This window comes from Hevea brasiliensis, chromosome 3 (assembly GCF_030052815.1).
Source record: "Hevea brasiliensis isolate MT/VB/25A 57/8 chromosome 3, ASM3005281v1, whole genome shotgun sequence".
NCBI lineage: Eukaryota > Viridiplantae > Streptophyta > Magnoliopsida > Malpighiales > Euphorbiaceae > Hevea > Hevea brasiliensis.
In genome coordinates this window covers 103,777,224-103,800,989 of record NC_079495.1, presented here as the reverse complement: position 1 = coordinate 103,800,989, position 23,766 = coordinate 103,777,224, and the positions used below count along the sequence as shown (strand labels likewise).

General features: G+C 36.4%; 4 protein-coding genes across 7 annotated transcripts; 2 read left to right on the top strand and 2 right to left on the bottom strand.

The window, feature by feature from the left end:
* Positions 1-11,220: 11,220 nt before the first annotated feature.
* On the top strand, positions 11,221-14,732 carry LOC110647444 (maltose excess protein 1, chloroplastic). Of its 3 annotated transcripts, XM_021801261.2 has the most exons (9): positions 11,225-11,844; positions 11,939-12,112; positions 12,200-12,490; positions 12,672-12,761; positions 13,110-13,211; positions 13,303-13,421; positions 13,849-13,911; positions 14,002-14,063; positions 14,262-14,732. In XM_021801261.2, exons 1-9 carry the CDS (start codon positions 11,620-11,622, stop codon positions 14,345-14,347), a joined length of 1,212 nt encoding a protein of 403 aa, XP_021656953.2. In that variant the 5' UTR covers positions 11,225-11,619; the 3' UTR covers positions 14,348-14,732. The 3 variants fall into 3 exon arrangements, with proteins under 3 accessions (XP_021656954.2, XP_021656952.2, XP_021656953.2); XM_021801260.2 differs by lacking the exon at positions 14,262-14,732 and having other exon boundaries at positions 11,222-11,844; positions 14,002-14,255; XM_021801262.2 differs by lacking the exons at positions 12,672-12,761; positions 14,262-14,732 and having other exon boundaries at positions 11,221-11,844; positions 14,002-14,255.
* Positions 14,733-15,364: 632 nt separating this feature from the next.
* Positions 15,365-17,973, top strand: LOC110647443 (probable folate-biopterin transporter 7). Its single transcript, XM_021801259.2, has 2 exons — positions 15,365-15,795; positions 16,711-17,973. The coding sequence occupies exons 1-2, from the start codon at positions 15,537-15,539 to the stop codon at positions 17,769-17,771; spliced, it is 1,320 nt and encodes a 439-aa protein (XP_021656951.2). The 5' UTR covers positions 15,365-15,536; the 3' UTR covers positions 17,772-17,973.
* A 1,197-nt stretch (positions 17,974-19,170) lies between these two features.
* Positions 19,171-20,139, bottom strand: LOC110647439 (uncharacterized). Of its 2 annotated transcripts, none has more exons than XM_058144351.1 (2): positions 19,856-20,139; positions 19,171-19,557 (listed from the first exon to the last, which is right to left on the bottom strand). In XM_058144351.1, exons 1-2 carry the CDS (start codon positions 20,036-20,038, stop codon positions 19,354-19,356), a joined length of 387 nt encoding a protein of 128 aa, XP_058000334.1. In that variant the 5' UTR covers positions 20,039-20,139; the 3' UTR covers positions 19,171-19,353. The 2 variants fall into 2 exon arrangements, with proteins under 2 accessions (XP_058000334.1, XP_021656949.1); XM_021801257.2 differs by having other exon boundaries at positions 19,171-19,547; positions 19,855-20,128.
* A 1,451-nt stretch (positions 20,140-21,590) lies between these two features.
* On the bottom strand, positions 21,591-23,437 carry LOC131178737 (cytochrome P450 89A2-like). Its single transcript, XM_058144350.1, has one exon. The coding sequence runs from the start codon at positions 23,299-23,301 to the stop codon at positions 21,754-21,756; it is 1,548 nt and encodes a 515-aa protein (XP_058000333.1). The 5' UTR covers positions 23,302-23,437; the 3' UTR covers positions 21,591-21,753.
* Between the last annotated feature and the right edge of the window lie 329 nt (positions 23,438-23,766).

Genomic DNA, 23,766 nt, shown 5'->3' with positions numbered 1-23,766 from the left:
TTGAAATCGGATAAGAACTCTCCTCCGATCTCTATTTAATATTTATTAAAATCTTGAGTTGAGACCGGATAAGAACTCTCTTCCGATCTCTGTTAAGTATTTATTTAAAATTTTGATTTGAGACCGGATAAGAACTCTCCTCCGATCTCTATTTAATTAAAGTTTAGAGTTGAGAATCGGATAAGAACTCTCTTCCGATTTCTTTTAAATTAACAGGAACCTGAATGGGATCTTTCCGATCTCCCGAATTTTAATTTTAGCTACATGTCATAAGGTCCTAAAGCTAAGGATTCTGGCGTTCTAAGGTGCTGGGGATAAGGCTTCTTTTAACTGATTGATATTTTGTGACTAAATAAGAAGCTGAACTAAATTTTGCCGACTTCCCCTAAGGTCACTTTACCAGCACCTATTGATGTCCGATCTATTCTGTTTCGTTTACTTTGGTATCTTGCCGAATTGCCGTTTATGTCAGCCTAATAGTTTGGCTATTTTCCTGACGTGTTATTCAGGCTCTCTCTCTTAAAAGAGACCCTTAAGTTGCAGTTACCTACGTTTTACCCAACCACTTACACGTTACTAGGAGATAGAAAACTTGCATTCAGAAATGACGAAGGTTAATGAAATGATGGACTGATCGCTAAAGAAATAAACTCGAGAGTAACATTCTTTAAGGTTCTTTGGCACTAAATAAATTTGGAGAAGATCACATACATAAAAAGAACAAAGAAAATGCGGAAAGTAAACGTAAACACTTAATAAAACGGCGATATGAGCTCTTACCTGTAAGGAGCCAAATCTATTGAAATAACTATGGGGTGACAAATAGTAATAAGACAGCAGACTGATTAGCTTGAGGGCTGATGTTCATTGTGAACTGAAGGATGCTTAGCTAAAATGCAATCAGATTAAGATGAAAATCGAGTGAAATGAAGTTGAGCTTGGATAATGGGAATGAAGACAGAGATGATAAGGGGCAGAAAGTGAGAGTATGACCAGATAATGAACAAACTGAAAATGTGGAGTTCCAGTATTCAGAATCCTTTTCAAGAAAACACTTCAGAAAACTAGTTTCAAAAGTCTTTCTGAAAACTTCAAAGTAGCAGAGTAACAAACTGAATCAAGTTTCAGAGTTCTTCCGCTATAATAACTACCTCTCTTTTTTTGCCCGTCCCTTGAACAGTTTTTCATGCAGGTATTTATAGGAATCGGGTGCTCTCCATGAAGGGTCAGGATTTATTTTGAGAGAGATGGAGGGTCAAGATTTCGAAGGACATGATCGGATGTTCAGGAATTAAAGAGAATCAAAATGAATGGCTGAGATCACTCTTTAGAATATTTGTCCTTTTCTTCTTTCAATCTGACGGTCCCAAATCTTCTTGTCCGGAACGATCTGAGGGCTAAGAGCGAAAGACGCTGGTATTGTCGTCTTCTCTCTTGATCCAAGGGTTCCGGGTTTGTCCTTACCAGTGAGATCAATGGTGGGGATTGGGATGTACAGGATCGCATGACATACTCGCACTGCCAAGATTAAGTGCGATTCTTAGGCGTGCGGTGGAGATCTCGTCTGTAACGCTTTAACTACCTCCCCCGATTCTCGATTTACGGTTATTTGGGATTTGTCTTATTCTATTTGTCTTCCGATCCCTCCCCCTTCTCGATCTTCTTTACACGCTCCTATTCCGGTCTCTCATGTTGATCTCCCATCCTCCGATCTCTATTATTCCGATCCCTTAATCAGCCTCGTCTGGTCAAAGCATTAATTTCCCCTCGATTCCCGAAGCGTCCGCTTCATTTTCTGCTCAGTAATAAATGCCCGTTTTCCCCTATATATACCCAACACGAAAGAGACTTCCTTCATCCCATTTCCTCTCTTCCTTCTTACTTCCCGATTCTAATGCTCAAGGAAGTTCCGCCATACAACTGTGGCTTTGATCCTTTTCCGATGGACTTCCTTACTCCTCGACTGAAAATTTACGACCCTGGTGATCGCATAACCTTGTCTGATGATGGTGAGGGAACTGGATCAATTGACTGATCTGGATTGTGGACCTCGACTATGCTGATCTCGAGTCGCTCAACTGAGTTTATTCGGCTTCTCATCACATTGGGTGTTCCGACAGCGGTTTCCCTCCACATTGGGTGTTCCGACAGCGGGTTAAGCTCCGATCGGCGACACCCTGTGGATCAGTCACAATGTTGGCTATTGACATAGGCTTCTTTAGATAGGATGTTCCGCTGATCTTTAGAGGTCGGCCTTTTGATGTAATCAGATGTAATCCGATCTTGAGATCGCCCAAATGATGTAATCTGATTTTTGGAAATGTACTCCGATCTCTTGAGATCGCCCAAATGATGTAATCCGATCTTTTGGAAATAAAGATTTTATTTTGCCAATTATTATCTTATTAATTATTTTCCGAGCTCTAATATGATTATCCGATCTGTAATTCGAAACACCTGGATCTACCGCTCTATAATTAACCGATCTCTTTATGGAATCTTGAGAATATTCGTGAGACGTGTCAGAACAGCTGGTGAGTCCCGCTAACCGATGCGTTTGCCTGGAACCTCGTGAGCATTAAATGCTCGGACGAGTATAAATAGGGGTGAGGGGTTAGCCACAATGCTAATTGAATTAGGTACCACTAATTTAATTTTTCATGACATTTTCCATGTCTAATATCATGTATTTTTAATGGACATTTAGGTCAAAAGACAACTTGGGGTGTCAAATGACCACAATGCCCCTGTTCGGGTTGCATTCCTGATTTTTCGGTAGCACCGGGTTTTGTCCGTTTTTTGATTTCTCACTTTTCTTTGTACTAATTAATTAATTTTTCTTTGATATTTCTAATAGTATTTATACTTCAATAGACATTTATTTAAGTCCTAAAAATATTTTTCAGGGTTCCCCATGGTCCAAGGCTAGTCAACGGTCCACGCTGCAACTTCCCGGTACGGTCACCCATCGTTAGGGTTCTCGGCTCGTTTAACTTGGTTATATTTCATTGCTATTATTTTTTTCTTTGTTTTTTTTTTTTGTATTTTCTTTTCTTGTATTTCATTATTTTATGTCTCCTCACTCATACTAAGTGTAGTTCTCGGCATCCTAACTGTCCGGACAACACTGGTCACTGGAACAGTGGAACACACTACCGAACATAGGGGTGTTACAGGGGAAACCCTCGAAAGCATTCGGAATCTTACTCTTCAACATGAAGAAGCGATTTTTCCAATTCTTTAGTGAGGAGGGGAGATCGGTAAAAAGCCGCAGTGCGGCTTTGCTTGAAAGAACCAATACTCGTCGTCCTTTCGTCGAGCAAGCCTATGTAGCTCGGCAAACACCTTCGCTGTAGGGTCAAGCTTCTTGGCTCGGCATAAGCCTCTGAAAGCCACCAGGATCCGCCACGAGTTCGGATGTACTTGGGCCACCGAGACATGGTGAAATTTCAGGACGTCCTTGAAGAAGTCATCAAGGGGAAATCGAAGCCCGGCTTTTAATTGCTCTTCGTACACCATGATCACATCATTTTCCTCGAAAAAGTGATTGGCTCTGAGATCGCCATGGCATCTGATTAGCTCGAAGGAGTCAGTTCGAAGGTTGTATTTTGACTAATGGATTGCATATCAGTTTCCTGGAGGACCGACGGCAACTCGTCCATCGGGAGATTTTCTCTACCCGAGGAAGATGTCTGCCTTGATTGAGCTGCTCGACCACAAACTAAAGTGGAAGTCGTTGGATGCTCAAATCGCTCACCTGGTCTGACCACTTCAACGTCATCCGATGACCATGAGACCTGGACGGAAGGAAGGCTCGTCGCTCTCTGACCCTCAGCACCACTCATTTTCAAAGAAATAAAAAGGTTTAAGTAAGAGTAGGATTAAAGCCCTTACCGGAGTGTGATCGGTGCTGGAAGAACTTGAAGAAATGAGAGAATTTTGGAATCGCTCACGAAGTGCTGAAAATAACATAAGGGAGCGACTGACTGAACCTTCCCCTATTTATACCCGTCTGAGCATTCAATGCTCACAGTGTCTCAAGCGACGCATCAGTTAGCGGAATCCACCTGCTTTTACTGACACGTTGTTGGAAGGTTCCAGAAACACCATAAATGAAATGAGATGAGATCGGTTGGCCAAGATCGTCAGATTAAGGCGGATGTTCAGAGTTATAGATCGGCTAGGGGTGATTTAGTGAGAAACCAGATCATATATGCACATTAGAGATCGAAAAATAATCAATGCAATAATTAAATGATAACTGTCAAATAAAATTTCATTTTATTTCCAAAACGATAGATTACATCATTTGGGTGATCTCAAGAGATCGGATTACATCATTAAGAACCTTTAAAGGTCAGATTACATCATTTGGACGATCTCTAGAGATCGGCACTACATCCTACCTAGCAGGGACCTATGTCAAAGCCTAGTCTCGTGGTTAAATCAAAAGATGTGTGATCAGAAAGCCAGCCATAGGCATCGGATAGATGTACAGCTCAGACGGAGTGACTATGACTCTCATGATGATGACGAGTCATCGTCGATATCATCGACCAAAATCGAGCTGCAGTCGGGATGCCCGATGTAGTGAGGAGCCAAATGAACTTCAAAGGGCAGTCACTGATGTTAAGAGGGAAATTAGCAGGCTTCTCACCCGAAATCGGTTCACCGATTATATCGGTAGATCGACCCGAGATCGGTATGATTGATATTTTTTATCTTAATCGGTAAATTAGTCCGGTTCTCTCACTGTCATCAGATGTGGTTATCATGATTTTCTGATCACCGGGGTCATAAATTTTCAGTCGGGGAGCTAAGAGAATAGTCGAAAAAAGATCAAAAGTGGTCACCATGGCCAGAATGTTATCGTAGAAACTTGGACAGGAGAAGTGAAAATGGGAAGAGAAGAAATGGAATGTGGGAGAGATTCCCTGCAGAGGCATATATATAGGGGGCCTGAGCATTTATTACTGGTGAAAACCAAAGCGGACGCATCGGTAATTGAAGAATTAAATGCTTTGACCGGGGTAGATCGAATAGAAGGGAAGGTTCTAGAATGGGAGAGATCGGGAGAGGGGCCCGATACGAGAGATCGAAAAAGAGTCGTGACTAAGAGAATGGAAGGAATGGAGATTGGAAAAAAAGACAAAAGACTTCCAATAACTTCCTTCATAATCAGAGCCGAGGTAGTTAAAGCATTGCAGGCAAGATCAAATCTTCACCGCACGCTTCATTTGCAGAATCGCCCGCAATGCTGACAGACGCCAGGACAGTTATGACAGTCCTGTGCTTCTCAATCTCCACCGTTGATCTTACTTGTAAGGACAAACCCGGAGCCCTTGGATCAAAAAGTGGACGACAGAACCAGCGCCTTTTGTTCCCGGCCTTCGGATCCATCTTGACAGGAAGATCCTGAGCCGTTGGATCGGAAAAGAGAAAGGACAAATATTCTGAATAGGATCTCAGCCGTCCATTTTGATTCTCTTCAATTCTCAGGCATCAGATCATGTCCTTTTAAATCCAAACCTTCCATCTCCCCAGAAGAGATCCTGACCCTGCATTAGGAGCACCCGTTCCCTATAAATACCTGCATGCAATACTGTTGAAGGAGGACGGAGAAAAGGTGGTAATTATAGTGGAGAAGCTCTGAAACTTGATTCAGTCTCGCTACTCTGCTATTTTAAGCTTTCAAAATAGAGAAACTTCAGAAACCAGTTTTCTAAAGTATTTCCATCGAAGGAGTGTTGGACGCTGAAACTCTTCATTTTCAGTTTGCTCACTACTCTCCGATACCATTTCTCAGTTTCAGTTTCGTCTTCATCATCTTAATATCAACCTTTTATTTTCCAAGCTTAATCTCATTCCAACCCGGTTACTGTCACTTCGGCTCAACTGCATTCTAACTTGGTATTCGTTATTTCAAAGCAAGCATTAGTCCCCAAACTATTAGCTCGCAGCTCTACAACATTTGTGGCTCTACAGTTGATTCAATAGACTCAATCCCCCACAGGTAAGTGTCTAGACCGTTGCGTTATCAAATGCTCGCTTTTTATTTTCTTTGTTTTCATGTTCGTAATTCTCATTGAGTTCAGTTATGCTAAAGAGCCCCACGTAGCTAGTTATTCTCTTGAGTTTACCTTTTATTCATCAGTTCATGTTATTTATTTGTTCTCAGCCTTTATTATCTTCAAATATAGGTATTCTGGTTACGGGTAACGTATAGGTGGTTTAATAAAATGTTGGTAGCTGTATCTTAACACGAGAGTTTCTTTAAAATAATAAAAGTTTGGATAATAAATCGAAGGAAAAGTTATGAAGTCAAACCACTAAACAAGCTCAGGAGATAACCTGGTATAGTGGGGATCGAGGTAAGATCGGATCTCAGACTAGTAAATGAAAGAGATCGGACATTGCCTGCCAGAAAGTACTGGTAAGGCAATCATAAAGGGAATTGGAAAAGACTCAGTCCGGTATCCCCTCCCTAGTTATAAGGTATCAATGGGTTAAGAGAAGCCCCGCTTGTGTTCCTGGCATCTTCAAGCGCCAGGACCCTTAATCAAAGGTTCTTACGATATACGATTGTACTAAATATTTTAAGAGATCGGGGAAGAGTTCTTACTCGATCCTCATTCAAATAAAAACACGGAGATCGAATGAGAGTTCTTATCTGAGATCTTTCCTTAAAATCTTAAGCCGAATACTTTAAGAGGTCGGGGAAGAGTTCTTACCCGATCTTCATTCAAATAAAAACACGAAGATCGGAGGAGAGTTCTTATCCGAGATCCTTCCTTAAAATCTTAATCCGAATACCTTAAGAGGTCGGGGGAGAGTTCTTACCCGATCCTCATTTAAACAAAACGAGGAGATCGGAGGAGAGTTCTTATCCGAGATCCTTCCTTAAAATCTTAAGCCGAATACTTTAAGAGGTCGGGGGAGAGTTCTTACCCGATCCTCATTCAAATAAAAACACGGAGATCGGAGGAGAGTTCTTATCCGAGATCCTTCATTAAAAACCTTAAACCACATACTTTAAGAGGTCGGGAGAGAGTTCTTACCCGATCCTCATTCGAATAAGAAGACGGAGATCGGAGGAGAGTTCTTATCCGAGATCCTTCACCAAACTTTAAGACCAACACCCTAAGAGATCGGGGGAGAGTTCTTACCTGATTCTCGCCTAAATTAAAACAGGGAGTTCGGAGGAGAGTGCTTATCCGAAATCTTTCGCTTAAAACTCTAAAAAAACATACCTAGAGATCGGTGGAAAACTTCTTATCCGAGCTCTCTTAACAAGATCCGAATTAAAACAAAACAGCCCCAATACATTAAATAACTTTACTCGGCACCTAATCACTAAAGGGTCATTTCATGAACTTGTGTTCTTGGGACAATCCGAACCAGTAAAACATCAAATATTCCTTTTTATCTGTCCAAAGGATTAACATTGTCACTATCCCAACCCCCCTAATTACCCTTTTAATTTATAAGAGAGCATAATATTAAATCTGCTTACCTTCATTGAGGGACGAGGCGGGGTGCCTAACACCTTCCCCGCCCGTATATGGACCCCGAACCTAGAATCTCTGTTTTTAAAGTGGTTTCATTTAATTTATTTTCATAAACGGTTTTCTTTAATTCCCTTCAAAATTAAAGTGGCGACTCCTCACTCTTTCTCACTTCGGTGAGTGTTCGTCTAGGTGACCGCAAAATACCTCTCGATAATTTACAAATCTTATTTATATATTATGTTAATTATTGTTTATCTGTAATATTAAAAAGAGTTTATTAAATTTTAGAGGATAGTAGTTTGTACCAAAATTATTCTTAAAACAGTCTCATCATATCTCAAACTAATATTTTATTACTATTATTTTCTAGCACTATTTAATTCTCTTGAGCCTCCATTAATTTCTCTACTTTTTTCTATTTATAATCGAAGCAACAATACTTTTTCTATGTATTTATAATTCAATCACTCACTTATTAATATCAATTAAATAATAATTTAAAAATATACGATCATATTTCATAATAATTATATTTTGTAATTTTTTTATTACTATTAATTTTTATTTTACTTTTTTCACTCCATTATTGATCATTTATTTAAGGGTAAGGAAAATAAATTAATTTTTAAAAGAGTTGAAATGACACCAAGTATGAATTAAAATAAAAAAATTTAAATAAATATATTAATATTATTTATTTGAGTTATCCTTCCCTTGAGCCTCCACTAACTTCTCCATTTATTTTTTTAACTGAATCATTAATGCCTTTCCTATTTAATTTATAGTTAAATCACTCACTCGCTAATTAAATTATAATTTAAAAATATACAATAATTTTATTTTGTAGCATAATTTATTGTTATTAATTATTATTTTACTTTTCTATAATATAATTAAAATAAATAAATTTTATTTATAAAAAAAGAGTTAAACTGATATAAATTATAAATTAAATTAAAACAAATCAAATAAGTTAATACTATATTATAATCAATTAATATAAAATTAACTTATATTCTCTATATAAAGTCACCCAAATACATAATTTAATGTAATTTTTCCCAAAAAAATTAAAACTTACCATTTAGGTTTTTACTTAAGGAATTAGTTTCTATTTCCTTTTTATTTGCTGTTTTGCATTAGATTATTTTTCTTTTTAGTTAAATAACTTTTTCTTTGTAGCAAAAAGATGTCAAAATATATGAAAATAGAATTATATCGAAATTTAAATACATTATTACAAGTAAGAATAATTGAAAATATTAGCTAAAGTTAATTTAAAAAATAAAATGTTTTTAATAATTTGATTAATGAATCTGTCCTAATTTGTAATCTTATTATATTAGAAAATAATTTAATGTTAATTTATTTGATTAATAGCATCAATAAATTTTAAATTGTTTTTATGAGTAAAATAATTTTATTATATTTTTAAATAAAATAATTATATAAAAAATAGGAATTAAATAATATTTTTCTTAAAAAATTTTAAATTAAATTAATTAAATAAAAATTAATTTAATAATAAAATTTATATATATGCACACACACTCCATCATTTATAATATTGATATTCTGCTAGTAATTAGGGATGAAAACGAATCGAGTTTTTGCAGGTATTTAATTCGATCGAATCTTAATATGACGGGTTTGGGTATTATATAATTAGGTTCGTGTTTGAAAAATAATACCCATTGAAGGGTTCGAGTTTTATATATTCAGTATCCATTACCCTTATCTATTTACATAAATACTTAATTAAATATAAAATATATATTTTATAATAATATTTATACATTTTTATACATTTTATTTTATATAAAATATAATTTAAATATTTTATGAAATTATTAAAATTTTAAAATGTAAATAATTAATTAAAATAATTTTTTATATAAAATATTAATTAAAATATATAAAATTAAATGAGTTCGAATTTTTTTAGAGTAATAATAATCGACTTTGAAACGGATTGAAGTAGTTGAGAATAAATTTTAAACAGATTTAAGATAAATTTAAATTTTGATAATATTAATTAAATTTAAATTAAAATAAAATAATTTTTAGGATATGCTATATGTTGTCATCCCTAATAATTATAATATAATACTTAGAGTTGTTATCGTTCACAAATCAATCTTGAGAATTACTTTAGAGGATGGAGTTTTAATACAAGTGAACAGAGGAATAAACCCGAATTTAGAAAGGAACTAACAAGGACGTTTCTCTCTTTTGTTTTAAGGAATAGATTTTCTCTCAAAAAAAAGTACCTTTCTCCTTTGAGGCTTCGAGCTTCTTTTTATCGAGCAGCGGCTGCCCCTACCCCCTCTGGGTTGGGGTGGCTCTTCCTCTCCCCAGCCCAATTGTGGGTTGCTCTCCCAATAGATTTGGTCTTTATTTTCTTGGCAGATATGAGCTTCAACACAGAGAGAGAGAGAGAGAGAGAGAGAGAGCTTTGCCTGATCTGCATTTCTTGTTTCTGTTATGTTTTCTTGATCTGTTATGTATTATGGCTGGTTGCAGGTTCATAAGGAAGTCGATACATTGTTGTTCGCAGCTCCATTGCAGAAGAGGGACAGAAAAGCTTTTGATGGGTAAATTATTGAGCTCCAATACGAGAAAAATGTCTCGGAAGGCGTGAGTGGAACGCCAAAAAGCCCCACCACTGCTCTCAGTTTTGCTATAATTGTTTCCTTATTTTATCTTCCCAAGTTCTAGTGTTTCGGTGGGGAAGGGTTCTGCCCAAGTATTTGACGCTGCGTGACCTTCGCTCTGCTGTGCGATTTGGTTTGAGGCCTGTTACGTATTACTGGTTCACCATTGGGTTGATTTGGTCCCCTTTGACAGTGGGCCAGTTATGTGCTTCGAGTTGTTCGCTGTTGGATAGAGGAGCTCTTATTTTTTAGACCTTAGTTTTGTATTTTTTTAAGGCTTGGGCCTTCTCTGACTTGTATCGAGCCTTAGGCCTTTTAATCCAATGTATAGGTGATGAGAACCAAACCTCCCTTCTACACTGCACAAAAATAGGATAAGACTTCATCATCCATGAAAGACCATAACGTTCGCACCTGTTTTCCGTGGCAGAGAAGACTTGATCATTATCTTCCATATATATATATATATATATATATATATATATATATATATATCTTGCTGGGAATTTTTAATCCAAAACTTTCCTTTGGGAAGATTCATGAGGGAATTAGTGTACTGTTAGGGATCATTAATTTTGGATAATTTACAATTAAATATTTAATATATAACAAAATTAACAACTTAATTTTTGATTTATTTTTGATTAATAATTTAGTCTTGAAATAAAAAATTAACAAATTAATATCTATCATTAACTATTTAATATTTTAAAATTTATTTTATTAGTAAAAATTTAAAATAAATAAATAACTACTTAAATATAAAAATGATTTTGTTAATAAAATAAAATTTAAAGAATTATTTTATTAATAAAATTAAAATTTTGAAGATTAATTTTAAATTATAAATTAATTACCAGTTAATTTAAATAATAATAACTAATTTATTAATAAAATTAAGCTTTAAAAATTAAATATTTCAGAGATTAATATGCGAGTTTTTTAATGTTTTAGGGACTTCATTGTAAATTAATAATTAATTTTCAGTATTCTATATTTTTGTTAAAATACTTTGGAGAGGAGATTAAATAGTGGCCACATGGCAACCCACAATTCCGAAGGGTCAACATTCAATGAGTCAAAGGAAGATCAAGATCCGATCCTCCGGAGCTTCTCGCATCAAGCGCACTCTCTGTAAAAGCAACCCTTACATTTCACTTCACTCGCTTTCGCAAATCGCAATAAATACCTCAATTGGCTTCCCAAATATCTCGTGAACCGTCCACGTGTCACTCCGAGATTTGCAAACTCTCTCAGTTCAACGTACAGTCTCCCTTCCCAGTTCCCACTCATCTTCCTCCTCCATCCGCCACGTTACGTTGCCATTGCTACACTCTCTCCTCCTCCTCCTCCTCCTTCTTCCTCTTCTTCTTCTTCTTCTTCTTCTTCTTCTTATATTCCAATCTGATCAAGCTCTTTACTGTTTCTATTGAATCCGTTTACCGGCTGCTCCTGTAATGGCCAGGTGTCTGGTTGTGCCTCTAGCAGCTACAGCACCATCCCAGCAATATTCTTTGTTCCCAAATTTCCCTTTACATTCCCATTCCTTTCCATCCAAAACCCTTTCCTTTGCCCTTCACAACTCTTCTAATTGTTATACCCACTATACTCTAACTTCACTTTATCGCCGCCTATCTCCTGTTGCCGCTCTAGACTCCGACGTTCCTCACTCTCTTCACCAGGTAATGTTATTTTGATGGTTGAATTGTATTTCTCCCCTGCCTTTTTGGGTTTTGAATGGTTCACTTGAATTGGGGTTTTCTTGGATTTTAAAAGGGATCAGCGAATGTGAAACGCGGTAAGACCTTTGAACAATGGGATTCGTGGACAGCGAAATTTGCCGGAGCAGCAAATATCCCATTTTTGTTACTTCAAATGCCTCAGATCATCCTCAACGCACAAAATCTAATGGCTGGAAATAAAATTGCCCTTTTGGCTGTACCATGGCTGGTAAATTCATATTGAAGCATCTTTCTTTAATTGGCTTGACAATTTACCCTTTCTAATGAAGTGAAGAAGGAAGTGTTGTAAATGCAGGGGATGCTTACTGGGTTGCTTGGAAATCTTTCATTGCTTTCCTACTTTGTGAAAAAGAAGGAAACTGAGGTGATCGTGGTGCAAACGCTGGGAGTGATTTCCATTTATATAGTTCTTACTCAGCTTGCAATGGCAGAGGCTATGCCTCTGCCCCACTTTGTGGCCACTTCAGTGATTGTGGCAACTGGGCTGGTGTTGAATTTCTTCAATTACCTCGGAAAGCTTAATGCTGGAATATGGCGTTTTTGGGAAGATATTATAACTGTGGGTGGACTCTCAGCTCTTCCACAGGTGCTTTTTAAATTTTCGCACATATACATCCACACTCGGATGCTAGAGCACCCATTCTGTTTTCTGGTTATCTAGAATTTATGAATTTCTTGATCTTGACAGTTTAGAGAAGGAAAATGTTAATGTAGTTTTCAGCTGTTTTGTTAACACACTCTTGACATATTTATGAATTGGAGCACAGGTCATGTGGTCTACTTTTGTCCCATATATACCAAGCACTATCTTGCCTGGGGCAATAGCATTTGTCATAGCTGTAACAGCTGTTATAATGGTAAGCTTTTGCGATTTCCATTTCCTGTTGGTGCATTGCTCTAACCGGATTATCAGAGGCTATTTCCAGGATAAGAAACTGTGAGAAAAATGTTAATGATCTTATAACTCTCAGGAATGATGTACAGCAACTTCTTCAAACACTTTAAAATTTTTTTGTTGGAACTTGGGTTTACATTAGACGGCTTTACTCTAAATGTAATCCTACTCGAGGTTCTACCTGTAAAACTAGTTTGAGGTTTTTATTTTTTGCTTCTTCCCTTTCTTTCCCATTGTTTATTGTTTTATGCAAGAAAATGAGCATTTGGATTCAGAATTTTTTTGGACTTACAGCGGCTAAGATTTGCAGGCACGAACAGGGAAGCTTTCAGAGAAAGGTGTTAAATTTGTTGGAGGAATATCTGGATGGACGGCAACTCTTCTTTTCATGTGGATGCCAGTTTCACAGATGGTGATCTTTGTTATCCCCTTGTTTCAATTTGTTGGCTTATTGATGTTTATCTTACATGCATACCTGACCAAGAACAGCGATTTCTATTCAGTGGACAAATTTCCTGAATCCTGAGAACATCAAAGGCTTATCAGCCTTCTCAATGCTGCTTGCTATGATTGGAAATGGACTTATGATCCCACGTGCACTCTTAATTCGCGATTTTATGTGGTAATGCCTAGTCCTCCAATAATCCTCCTTACTTCCATTTTGTCCTCCATCTAAACTATAGCCATATTTATTCTAAAGTGCCAAAAGTCTAAATAAGCACTTAGAATGCCCCAAACAGCCCTGCTACTGGTCATCCATCTATTTATTTGGAAGAAAAGGAAATTAACATGTTGAATCTGAATCCTGGATTTTCTTTTTTTTTTTTTTTTAATTTCATTTGAATTGTATGTGAATACAGAAAGAAATACTGCTGAACATTGAATTTTGCTTTGCTCACAATACTTGGCTCTGAATTTATTGATGCATCTCAATGAGGCACTTATTTTATGTCATAATAGTAGATCCTCTTGTTGTCTTTGATAATTGGGAGTCTTTAGCTGAAGCTTCAATGGACTGATAATGTATTTGACAAATGTATTGGTTCAAGGTTCACCGGGTCGACCTGGGCTGCACTCTTTTATGGGTATGGGAATATTTTATGCATGTACTGGTAAGCTATCTTTCATGTGCAGTTGTCATTGTTTAATGTTTATTATTCTTAGGGCAAGATTTCAATGTCGACACTTTACCGTAATTTCAGTTTCAACAGTATCAGCAGGGAATTCTTTCTTGCAGCAACAGCTCTTTTGGTTTCATGGATAGGTTGCACCTCTATCTCTCTGTGTCTCTGGTTTGTTTTTGGATATATGCGTGTATTGTTCCTCCTTACCCCACCCTTTCCTTTCCAACTTCCCCATTTTTCTTCGAAAGAAAAAAATTGCATTACCAGTGACTCATGGTAATAGTGTTGATTGTTGAACTAAGAAGGGTCATCTATGATACGTTTCCTCATTTTAATAGGAATGGCTCTGTGGAGAGACACTGTAGTATACGGATACAACTCACCTCTGAAATGCTTGAGAGAGTTGGCTTTTGGCTCAACTTGAAGTTCAATGAGATGGTGTCCCAAGATCTTATTTCTGAAGCATGAAATATGAAAGTTCATCTTGACTCCAAAGGTGCCATTGCTTGATCAGGATTGCAGCCAAAGTTTTCCAACCATGGAAGTTTTAATTGGAGAGCATGTTTGTATGGAGATCACTTGATGAACTTCCACCGTACGTTGCTAGTCGTAATTGATATTATACTAGAAATTTAGCATAGGGATGTCTAGTTAATATTTGTAATAATTGGTGATGCAATTGTTGCCCAATAATCAGATTTTTGATAGGCAGATCGAAGTTACAGCAAACAATTCCTGTATGAAATGAATAGTTTTTCTTTGTAATAAAGGGTCTGATTCGTTTCAATGAAGGCTAGTTTTTTGTTTTAGCTTCTTTATATATGCGTTTGTACTAGTGTTTGTTTGAGCTTGCCATCGCTGCCTGAGTTGATCGATAGAGGCGGTGTCCCGAGCAAGTTGTTAGAGAAGATCGGTAAGGGAGTGACGAAGGTTTCAGGGGGTCAATTCTCATAAATGGTTGACCCGTTGGGCATCCTAGAGCTCAACGCGTAAAGTGGTTTATAGTCAGAGAGGATAGACTGCTCATTCGCCCCTTTGTGCAAGGCTGTTTGATAAAAACACACCCCATTTGCGTACTATTTCTTTTTCATTTTACGACTAGAAATTAAATTACACTCTCATTGCAAATGTTAAAATGCATCCTCCATTGCCAACTCTTAAACTACCTATCTCCCAATTGTAAATTTTGACAGGGCATTCATGCTTTTGTTACAGGAATTGCCTGAATTACAAGAATGTGCTTCTTAAAAATGAAGATGAAGTAATACACGTGGAACAGAGCGAGCGAAGCATAAAAAATAAAAAATAAAAAAAAGAGGTGTAAAGCGGCGGAAACCTGGATGACGTTAACATTCAATGTCTTACAAGACAGATACAGACATACAGTTCCAGCGCATCCCAATGACACGTGCAGATCTGTTTTTTCACTTTCGTTTGGACAAGAATAACACATCCACACACTCGCCTCTCTTTCCCTCCTCCACGTGTCTCCACTTCCGCCCTCTCCTTCTTTCCACCCTCAAAAAATTTTCAAATACTCTGCATTTACTTTACACGCTTGCATCATCGCCATCACCATCACCATCACCATCGTCCAATCTTCCATTCATCAAATGGTTTCTGCTTCTGCTCCTGATTCGAACCCGATCCGGGGAATACTCGGCCTCGGCTTCTGGGTTCAGGGCTTCAGGTGCTTTCCATGGATGGCTGTCAACTTTTTCTTGAAAGATGGCCTCAATGTGGACCCCTCCACTCTTCAGCTCCTCCAGAACTCCGCTAATCTGCCCATGGTTGGTAAGCCTCTCTACGGTGTCGTATCTGATGCCGTTTACTTCTCCAGCCAGCATCGTATCCCTTACATCGTCTTTGGAGGTCAGTAAATGGCAAGTTTCAACCTTTCCTTTGTTATTGGATTATTTTTGGTGATGTCTGTTTTGGTTTTTTTCTTGCGTGGATGGGCTTAATTTGATTAGATTTTTCCCCCTTTTAGCTTTTTATAGCTTGATTCCAACTTTCTCTGAACAAATCCAAATTTCCAAAATTTATTGATGTTCATTTTCTTTATTCATAATTCCCAAGGGTTAGTGTGTAGACCAATCTATGGAAATTACAAAGGGAATTTCCAGTTTTTTGAATTCCAGATTGCTCTACAGCCTTCGTAGATCTTGTTATTTAGACCCTCTCTCTTCTGCCTTTCTTTATTCAATTGCCGAGGATGCAAGATTCTAAGTTTCTAGAGATGATGGTAACAAGACAATGGAGTGAAAACTGCATTATCTTCCATGCTTAGTCCTGTGTTTTTTCATTTTCGAAATTGCAAATGGAAAACTTTCGCTTAAATTGTTTGTGGTGGGGTCAGTGAAACTGTTTGCAATTGCAGTAGCACTGAAGCTGCCTAAGTTCTGATAATAAATAGCCATTTTTATTTGGATTCACAAATCAAGTAAATTTCTTCACATTCGCATACAAATTATTGCTTGAACTCTTCTCATTACCGACTCAAATTGTATTGTCATGCAATGTTACTGGAATCCTCGCGTAGCTTTTTGAACTATCCCAAGTATCTTCTTTTGTTGTTTGGACATTAGTGAGTGCTTGCAAGTTAAGAAATGACGGTTGGGAACAAAAATGATGCTGTAATTTTTTTTTTCTGATTGAGGGAAATCAAGCACAATAATTTGACAGATTTGATTGCCTACAATTTTGCATTTGTGTAATATTTTGTATTTGATTTTCATAAGTGTAACTTAAAATTTCTCCCTATTTGTGCTTGCTCATTTGTTGCAGCTTTCTTACAAGCAGTTTCATGGCTAGCTATTACAATCCTCCCACCCTCAACCCTCTCAATTTTCTGTATCAGCATATTCCTTCTCCTTAGTAATCTTGGTGCTTCAATAGCTGAGGTTGCAAATGATGCCATTGTTGCAGAGATAGGAAAACAGCCCACTACCTCCTCTAAAAAATCTCAATCATCTTCCTCTGGTGAACTCCAGTCATTTGTTTGGATTGCTTCCTCTACTGGTGGTGTCCTTGGAAACCTTCTGGGTGGAATAGCCATTACCAGATACTCCCCCCAAGTTATGTTTCTCTTTTTTGGACTAATACTTTCTCTCCAATTTTTCATAACCATTACTGTCCGTGAAAGCTCTCTTAGCCTCCCCAAGAGTTCAACAAATGTTGGGATTATGAAACAGCTTTCGCAGCTCTCTGTTGCATTAAAAAAACCTGAGGTTGCTTACTCAATAGCATGGTTTGCTGCATCTTATGCTGTGATTCCAGCACTGACAGGAACAATGTTCTTTTATCAAACACAATATTTGAAGATTGATTCATCACTACTAGGGATCTCTAAGGTTTTTGGCCAGGCGGCATTGCTTCTGTGGAGCATCATCTACAATCATCACTTGAAAACAGTTCCAGCAAGAAAACTAATTGCGGCCATTCAGGCAACGATGGCAGTGTTCATGGTTTCTGATGTTTTGTTTGTGAAGGGATTTTATCGGAATATGGGGGTGCCAGACACATTCTATGTCATTGTTTTCTCAGGCCTCTTGGAGGTCATGTTCTTTTTTAAGATTCTGCCTTTTAATGTTTTAATAGCACAGCTCTGCCCACCGGGGTGCGAGGGATCACTGATGGCCCTTGTGGCATCTGCAATAGCACTTGCATTGATAGTGAGTGGATACTTTGGTGTTGCACTTGCATCTTATGTTGGGGTCACAGGAGATGATTTTTCCGGGTTTCCCCGTGCCCTTCTAATACAGGCAGTGTGCACACTTTTGCCAATTTACTGGTCGTCATGTGTTCCAGATGATAAGAAATCCACCGCTGGTAAAAAGGATCTGTAAGTAATTATAGGGATTCAAATGACTGGATTTCTTTTTTTTTTTTTAGGCTTTTACAATATATATATTATCTCGCTACACATTCATGTATCGATTAACAAATAGTATATTTAGTTTTAGTTGTAGGCATTTCCATGTAAGATGCTTCTAGGCAATCTATTGTACCACTATGTGTTTCGTGATCTATTCTTATGTAATTCAATTATCAGGTGCCTATCCTAGCTTTGGTCCTATGGGTGAAGGCATATATTGAGTCTTCATTCTCCTATTCTCCCTACTCAAAACAAAAAAAAAAAAAATTCAATTATCAATTTTTTACACTTATTCATTCATGGTAAATTGGCAATAGTTCAGCTGGGACATTATACACCTTATCCAAGCAATGAATTTGGAAAAATTTTTAGTAACTAGGTTGATCATAGACATTTATATCTAAATTACAAAGTGAATTAAGTTCACTTAAAAATTTGAACTTCAGAACCCTTTACAATAACTGGTCATAAGGTTCTTTTCTTACAAGAATAATCAACTACGGTGTCCGCTGCTGCAGGCTATCACTGAACATATGAAGACATTCTTCTTTCACACTTGAAGAATTGTCATCTGTACAATTCTAACTAGAAAACAATTTCACAACCAATATTTTTCACAACATTTGCCATTTGGTATTCAGTGTTAAGTAATACTTATAGCAGGTGACAGCATAAACAAAGAATAGATCTCAACAATCCAAGGCGAAAATCAATTAACAATGCCAAAAACCTCTTGTTATTATTAAATGAGATTGGTTCAAATGATTTTAATGTTTAATTTGAAACAGCAACTATCCATTGACAGGATTCGATGTAGAAGAAGATCAAAAGAGAAAACCAGGAAGAAAAATTGTCCTTAGGCTGGTAGAAATCCGTCTCAGAAAGCTGAAAATAATGCTCTCCTGGCTATCAAGAACATAGTAGCAAAATAATGCTTCTAAAACATTCTATGAACCATCAATACTTACAATGATGATGATGATGATTACCAAAATACATCGATGATAAATATATATATATATATATATATATATATATATATATATATATATATAAACCCATTTAGTGTGCCCTAAATTGAAAATATGAACACCTCTACCTCATGGACTCATTTGGGTTACTTCAAAGTAGAAACGCTTACAGTAATAAGAAGCTGATAAATTACTAGGGCTACTTTTCCCATCCCCGCAATTGTTCAAATTCATCAACACACAACACCTAACAAGAAAGAACCAATGAATAACAGAGTGCATTCTTTTGTTAATTCTGAAAAGTATTCTCTATCAAGCTATAATAGAATAATTAACCACATTGCTATTATACGAAATGCTCCAAGAAGCAAGAGAGATAACATAAGAAATATGGACGAATTGAAATTGCAAATCAAGAATCACTCCATTAAGAACAGCAAAGTCATTACTTCAACATGGCATTTAAACATACAAACAGAACAGCCAGAGGCTGAACATCAAAATTACAAATAAAACCACAAAAACTAGCAATACATTAGATTCTAATAACACACAACACACCACGCATATTGTTAGTAACTTCTAAACACGGCCATCCCACAGGCAATCTGAGTTAACTTTTCCGCCCTTCAACAGACACTCAATTTCTTCAGGTGGGTTCAGACCCAAACGTTGAGCACGCTCCCATCTCGCCAGCCGGGTCATCCCAAGGCACGGCCCATATGCCATGTTCATGTCAAATTGCCTCAGCACTTCTTCATGTTTGTCATAATCATCTACCAAAACCAAGAAAACAGCACCAAAATCTTGAATAATGATATTTACTAATCCAGAAAATTATATACTGCAATCGAACCATGTACTAATTCCAAATGATTATAACTCTCCAAAGTTATTATCAGTTCAATAAAAAAAGAAACTTTATTTCTTTAAACCTCAAATTGTTACCAATTTCAAGACTGAATTTTTCAAAAAAATAAAAACCCTTTACAGAAAGGCAATAAATAAGCCCCAAAAATATAACCAACAAGAAAAACACAGAATAACAGAAGCACACAACAGAGCAGAAAGAAAAAGGACTACCTTGAAGATCCGGTGCGCCGTGAGAAATGAGGGTCATAGGCTGGGTGATATCAGAGCCGATAGCATGTTTGGGCAATTTCTTCTTGGACTTAGAGGTTGATTTAGAAGAGGACTTTGTGATGCCACCTCTGTTGCTCTTCCTTTGCCGGTAGAAATTCTTCATATCGCTGGATGCTGTTTCCATCTCCCTCTCTCACCCTCCCCTTCTTATAGTATTTCAAATTTCGAATTTCGTTCGATCTATATTCGGAAGAGAACGGATTAGGATTCCCTTTATGTAGATTGTTTGCTTAGGGGCTTTATGAGAGATGAATATTTGTGCTTTGCGGCCCAAAAACTATGAATCCATTAATTTATTTTGACATCATGAATCCATTATTTAAAATTAACGAATATATATTAATATCATAATTATTAATAAATAATATTAGAATTATTTTTAAAATTATAAAATTTTAAATTTAAATCTTAATTAAAAAATAATAAAAACAGATTTTAGTTGTGCGCAACTATAAATTTTATATATAAACTACATTCATCATAATTATTTAAAAATAAAGGCTTAATAAAAAAAATGTAATTTTTTTAAATTATAATTTAATTTAATTATTTTAATTTTATAAATTTAGATTATATTAATTAAGTTGGTGTAATTATATTCGATTGATCAAAATTGAGCTTTTCATTTGATTTAGTTAACTAAAATTAAGACATAATTATGGGTACTAATTTTAATCTCTCTAGTTACCATTATTTTGTTGAAGAAAATTGAATGAAATTATTAAAATTAGAATTATTAGGATAAATATATCGATAGTCTCAAATTAAAAATTTTGTACAATTTACCTTAAATTTATTTTTTAAAATAATAATAGAAGTAAATTTAATTAAAATTATAATTTAAATAAAATAAATGACAGTTCTAATTTTTAATATTATAAAATTTTTTTTATTTGAGTATGAAAAACTTTAATAAAGAAGAAATTTTAACAATAATAAGAAAAAAAAATACTAAAATTTATATTGATAAAAAAAAGAGAAAATTATGTTAAAATTCCCTTTGATAATTTTTAAAATATTTCAACGATTCCATGCGGATAATAGAAAATATTATTTTTTTAATTAAATTACAATTTTACCCTGAAAATTTTTAAAATTTTCAGAGGCCCAGTGCCTCACTTGAACCCAACTTAGGTCGGTGTCTACAAATACGTGATGCCCAAGAAAGGGATTTGGTAGCTGAGATGGGTTGGGACCCGAAAGTGTGGGAGGATCCAATGGCTTTCAAGCCTGTAAGGTTTCTCAAAAGCGGAGGAGAAGCTTTTGGCATTACAGCAGAAGTAGAGAAATCAAGATGATGCCTTTGGGGTTGGGAGGATAATTTGTACTGTTTATGTTTTAGCTAATTTGATTTGGAATTTCGAGTGGAAGGTTATGGACGGAGAGGGCGTTGATCGATCAGAGAAGCTAGAATTTACTCTGATGATGAAGAATCAATTTCAGGCCCAGATATCTTCAAGGTTGACATAAATGATCAGGTCATTTTTTCCACATGGTACATGGTATGAACGAACTTCATATGTGAATGGAAATTGAGAGTCTTCCACCACTTGAACAGCCTGAACTTTGAGCTTCTGGATTTCTCACATTGCTTGGAAGATTATTTCGATCTGAATGGTTTTTGTTTTCAACAGATTCAGCTTCTGAATTAGTTTAAATATATAAAGCAAACAAACTAAAACCAATTATTCACTACTTTTAATTGCAATAATTTATTTTTTTTAGGTTAACGCATACAACATACATAACTTGTCTGTTGTCAACAGACGCAGCATCTCCTGCTGCCCAAGAACTTTTCGAGTGATACAGACTGAAATCTAAAAAAATAGAGATGAAGCTTTATTTGAATCTGGGAGATATGAGGGCCTGTAATGGATTCTTCATTACCATTGTAAACTGTAGCTTCTCAGACAAGTCAACATCATCTCCATCCATAGCCTTCCACTCAAATTTCCAAATCAAATTAGCCACAAAATACTCCAAATGAAGCATTGCTAATCCATATCCAGGGCAAATTCTCCTTCCCACCCCAAATGGCATCATCTTAATCTCCTTACTCCCTGTTATATCAAACACTTCTCCACTGCTATTATCACTACCCATAAACCTTTCAGGCTTAAAAGCCATGGGATCCTCCCAAACCTCTGGATCCCATCCCATGTCTGCCACCATGAAATTTATATTTGCATTTTTGGGTACTAAATATTTATCCAAAACTACATCTTCAGTCACCGCATGTGGCAAAACAAAATGTGCTGGTGGGTGCCGCCTTAGCCCTTCTAAAATGATTGCTTTCAAATATGGCAGCTTCTGCAAATCTTCTTCTTTTACTTCTTCTTGACCCTCTCTAACAACCCCTTTAATTTCTCTGAAAAGCTTCTCTTGAATATGTGAGTGTTTTACCATATTTGCCATGATCCATTCCAAGGCTGTGGAAGTAGTATTCGTGCCTGCGTTAAGAAACTCATTGCACAAACTCACCATTTCCTTCTCTGTAAGATTTCTTTTCTCATCAGGAAGCTGCAGATCGAACAAGGTATCAACGTACGATAAGACATAGTCATCTTTTTTGTCATTTAACTTGCTCTGTCGCTCTTCACTGGCCTTCTTTCTTGCTCTTATCAATGGAATCAATACTTCTTGTCGATCCTTTAGAAGCTGCAAAAACTGTGACCAACGTTTACGAAACACTATCTTGGTCAATCTTGGCATGAAATTGAGTATATTGAATTTCACAGCATTCAAAATGGCAGAACGTTCTACTCTCTCAATTTCTTCAATTTGTTTCTGATCGAGCTTGTCGCCGAAACACATGAGGACTAACAGGCAAAACATGGCGTACCGAAAATTATCCATAACGCGAACAGGATCTCCAGATTTCGACTGCGATTCAAACCGGTTGACGAGAATTTGCAGAACCCACTTGCGAGCATGATTGTATGACTTGACCCTTGAAGGATGGAGGATTTCTGAGGTAAGATTCCGGCGGAGGAGGCGCCAAGTAGGGCCGTAGAAGGACGAGTTGATATTATGCTGATTGTTAGTGGAAATTTTATTAGTAGCAGGAGCCTGTGGACGATTAGCAAAAACTGCACCACTCTGGACCAACGCTTGGTGGGCTAGGGAGCGATCGGCGATGAAAATGGTGGGGTTAGAACCGATGTGGAGAGTGACCATAGGGCCGAGCTTTTTGTGCAGCGAGCGAATGATGGGCTCGATTTCGGCGAAGGATTTACGGAGCCATAAAATGTTGCCGATGATGGGGAACTTAAAGGGGCCTGGAGGGAGGCTGTAGGGGGAATTCTTGGAAGAAAATAAAAGGTGGAAAATAGGCTTCAGAAGGGCAGAGATGGAGATGGTGACGAGGATCAGAAACCAGGTTTCCATTTTTGATGGTGGACCGATGGGGCTAGCTTCAATGAAGCTACGATTACAAACAGGAAGAAGGATTTGGATTTGATATTACCTGGTTAACGTGATCTCCCCGTCGGGTTGTGGACTTTATTTTGCGAGCACTGTAACTCTCTATGAGATATTTTTCAATTTAAATAATTTAAATTAAGAAATTTTACATTTGAGAATTATGAAATTCTAAAATTCAAGTAATTTGAGTTATAAAGTAAGACTTTGTTATACTCAAAGTGTACATCCGGTTAATTTAAAAATTTTACATCAACTCAAATTATGAACTATAATAAGTTTCGTATATAAATAAATATTAATAACTAATTAGCCAAGTGTATAAACACCAAAATATAGATAAAGAAATTTTATTTATTTCAATTAATAAGATTTAATTAAATAATATAGTTAAAACATTTTTTATTTTAAATTAAAGTAAATTAAAATGTT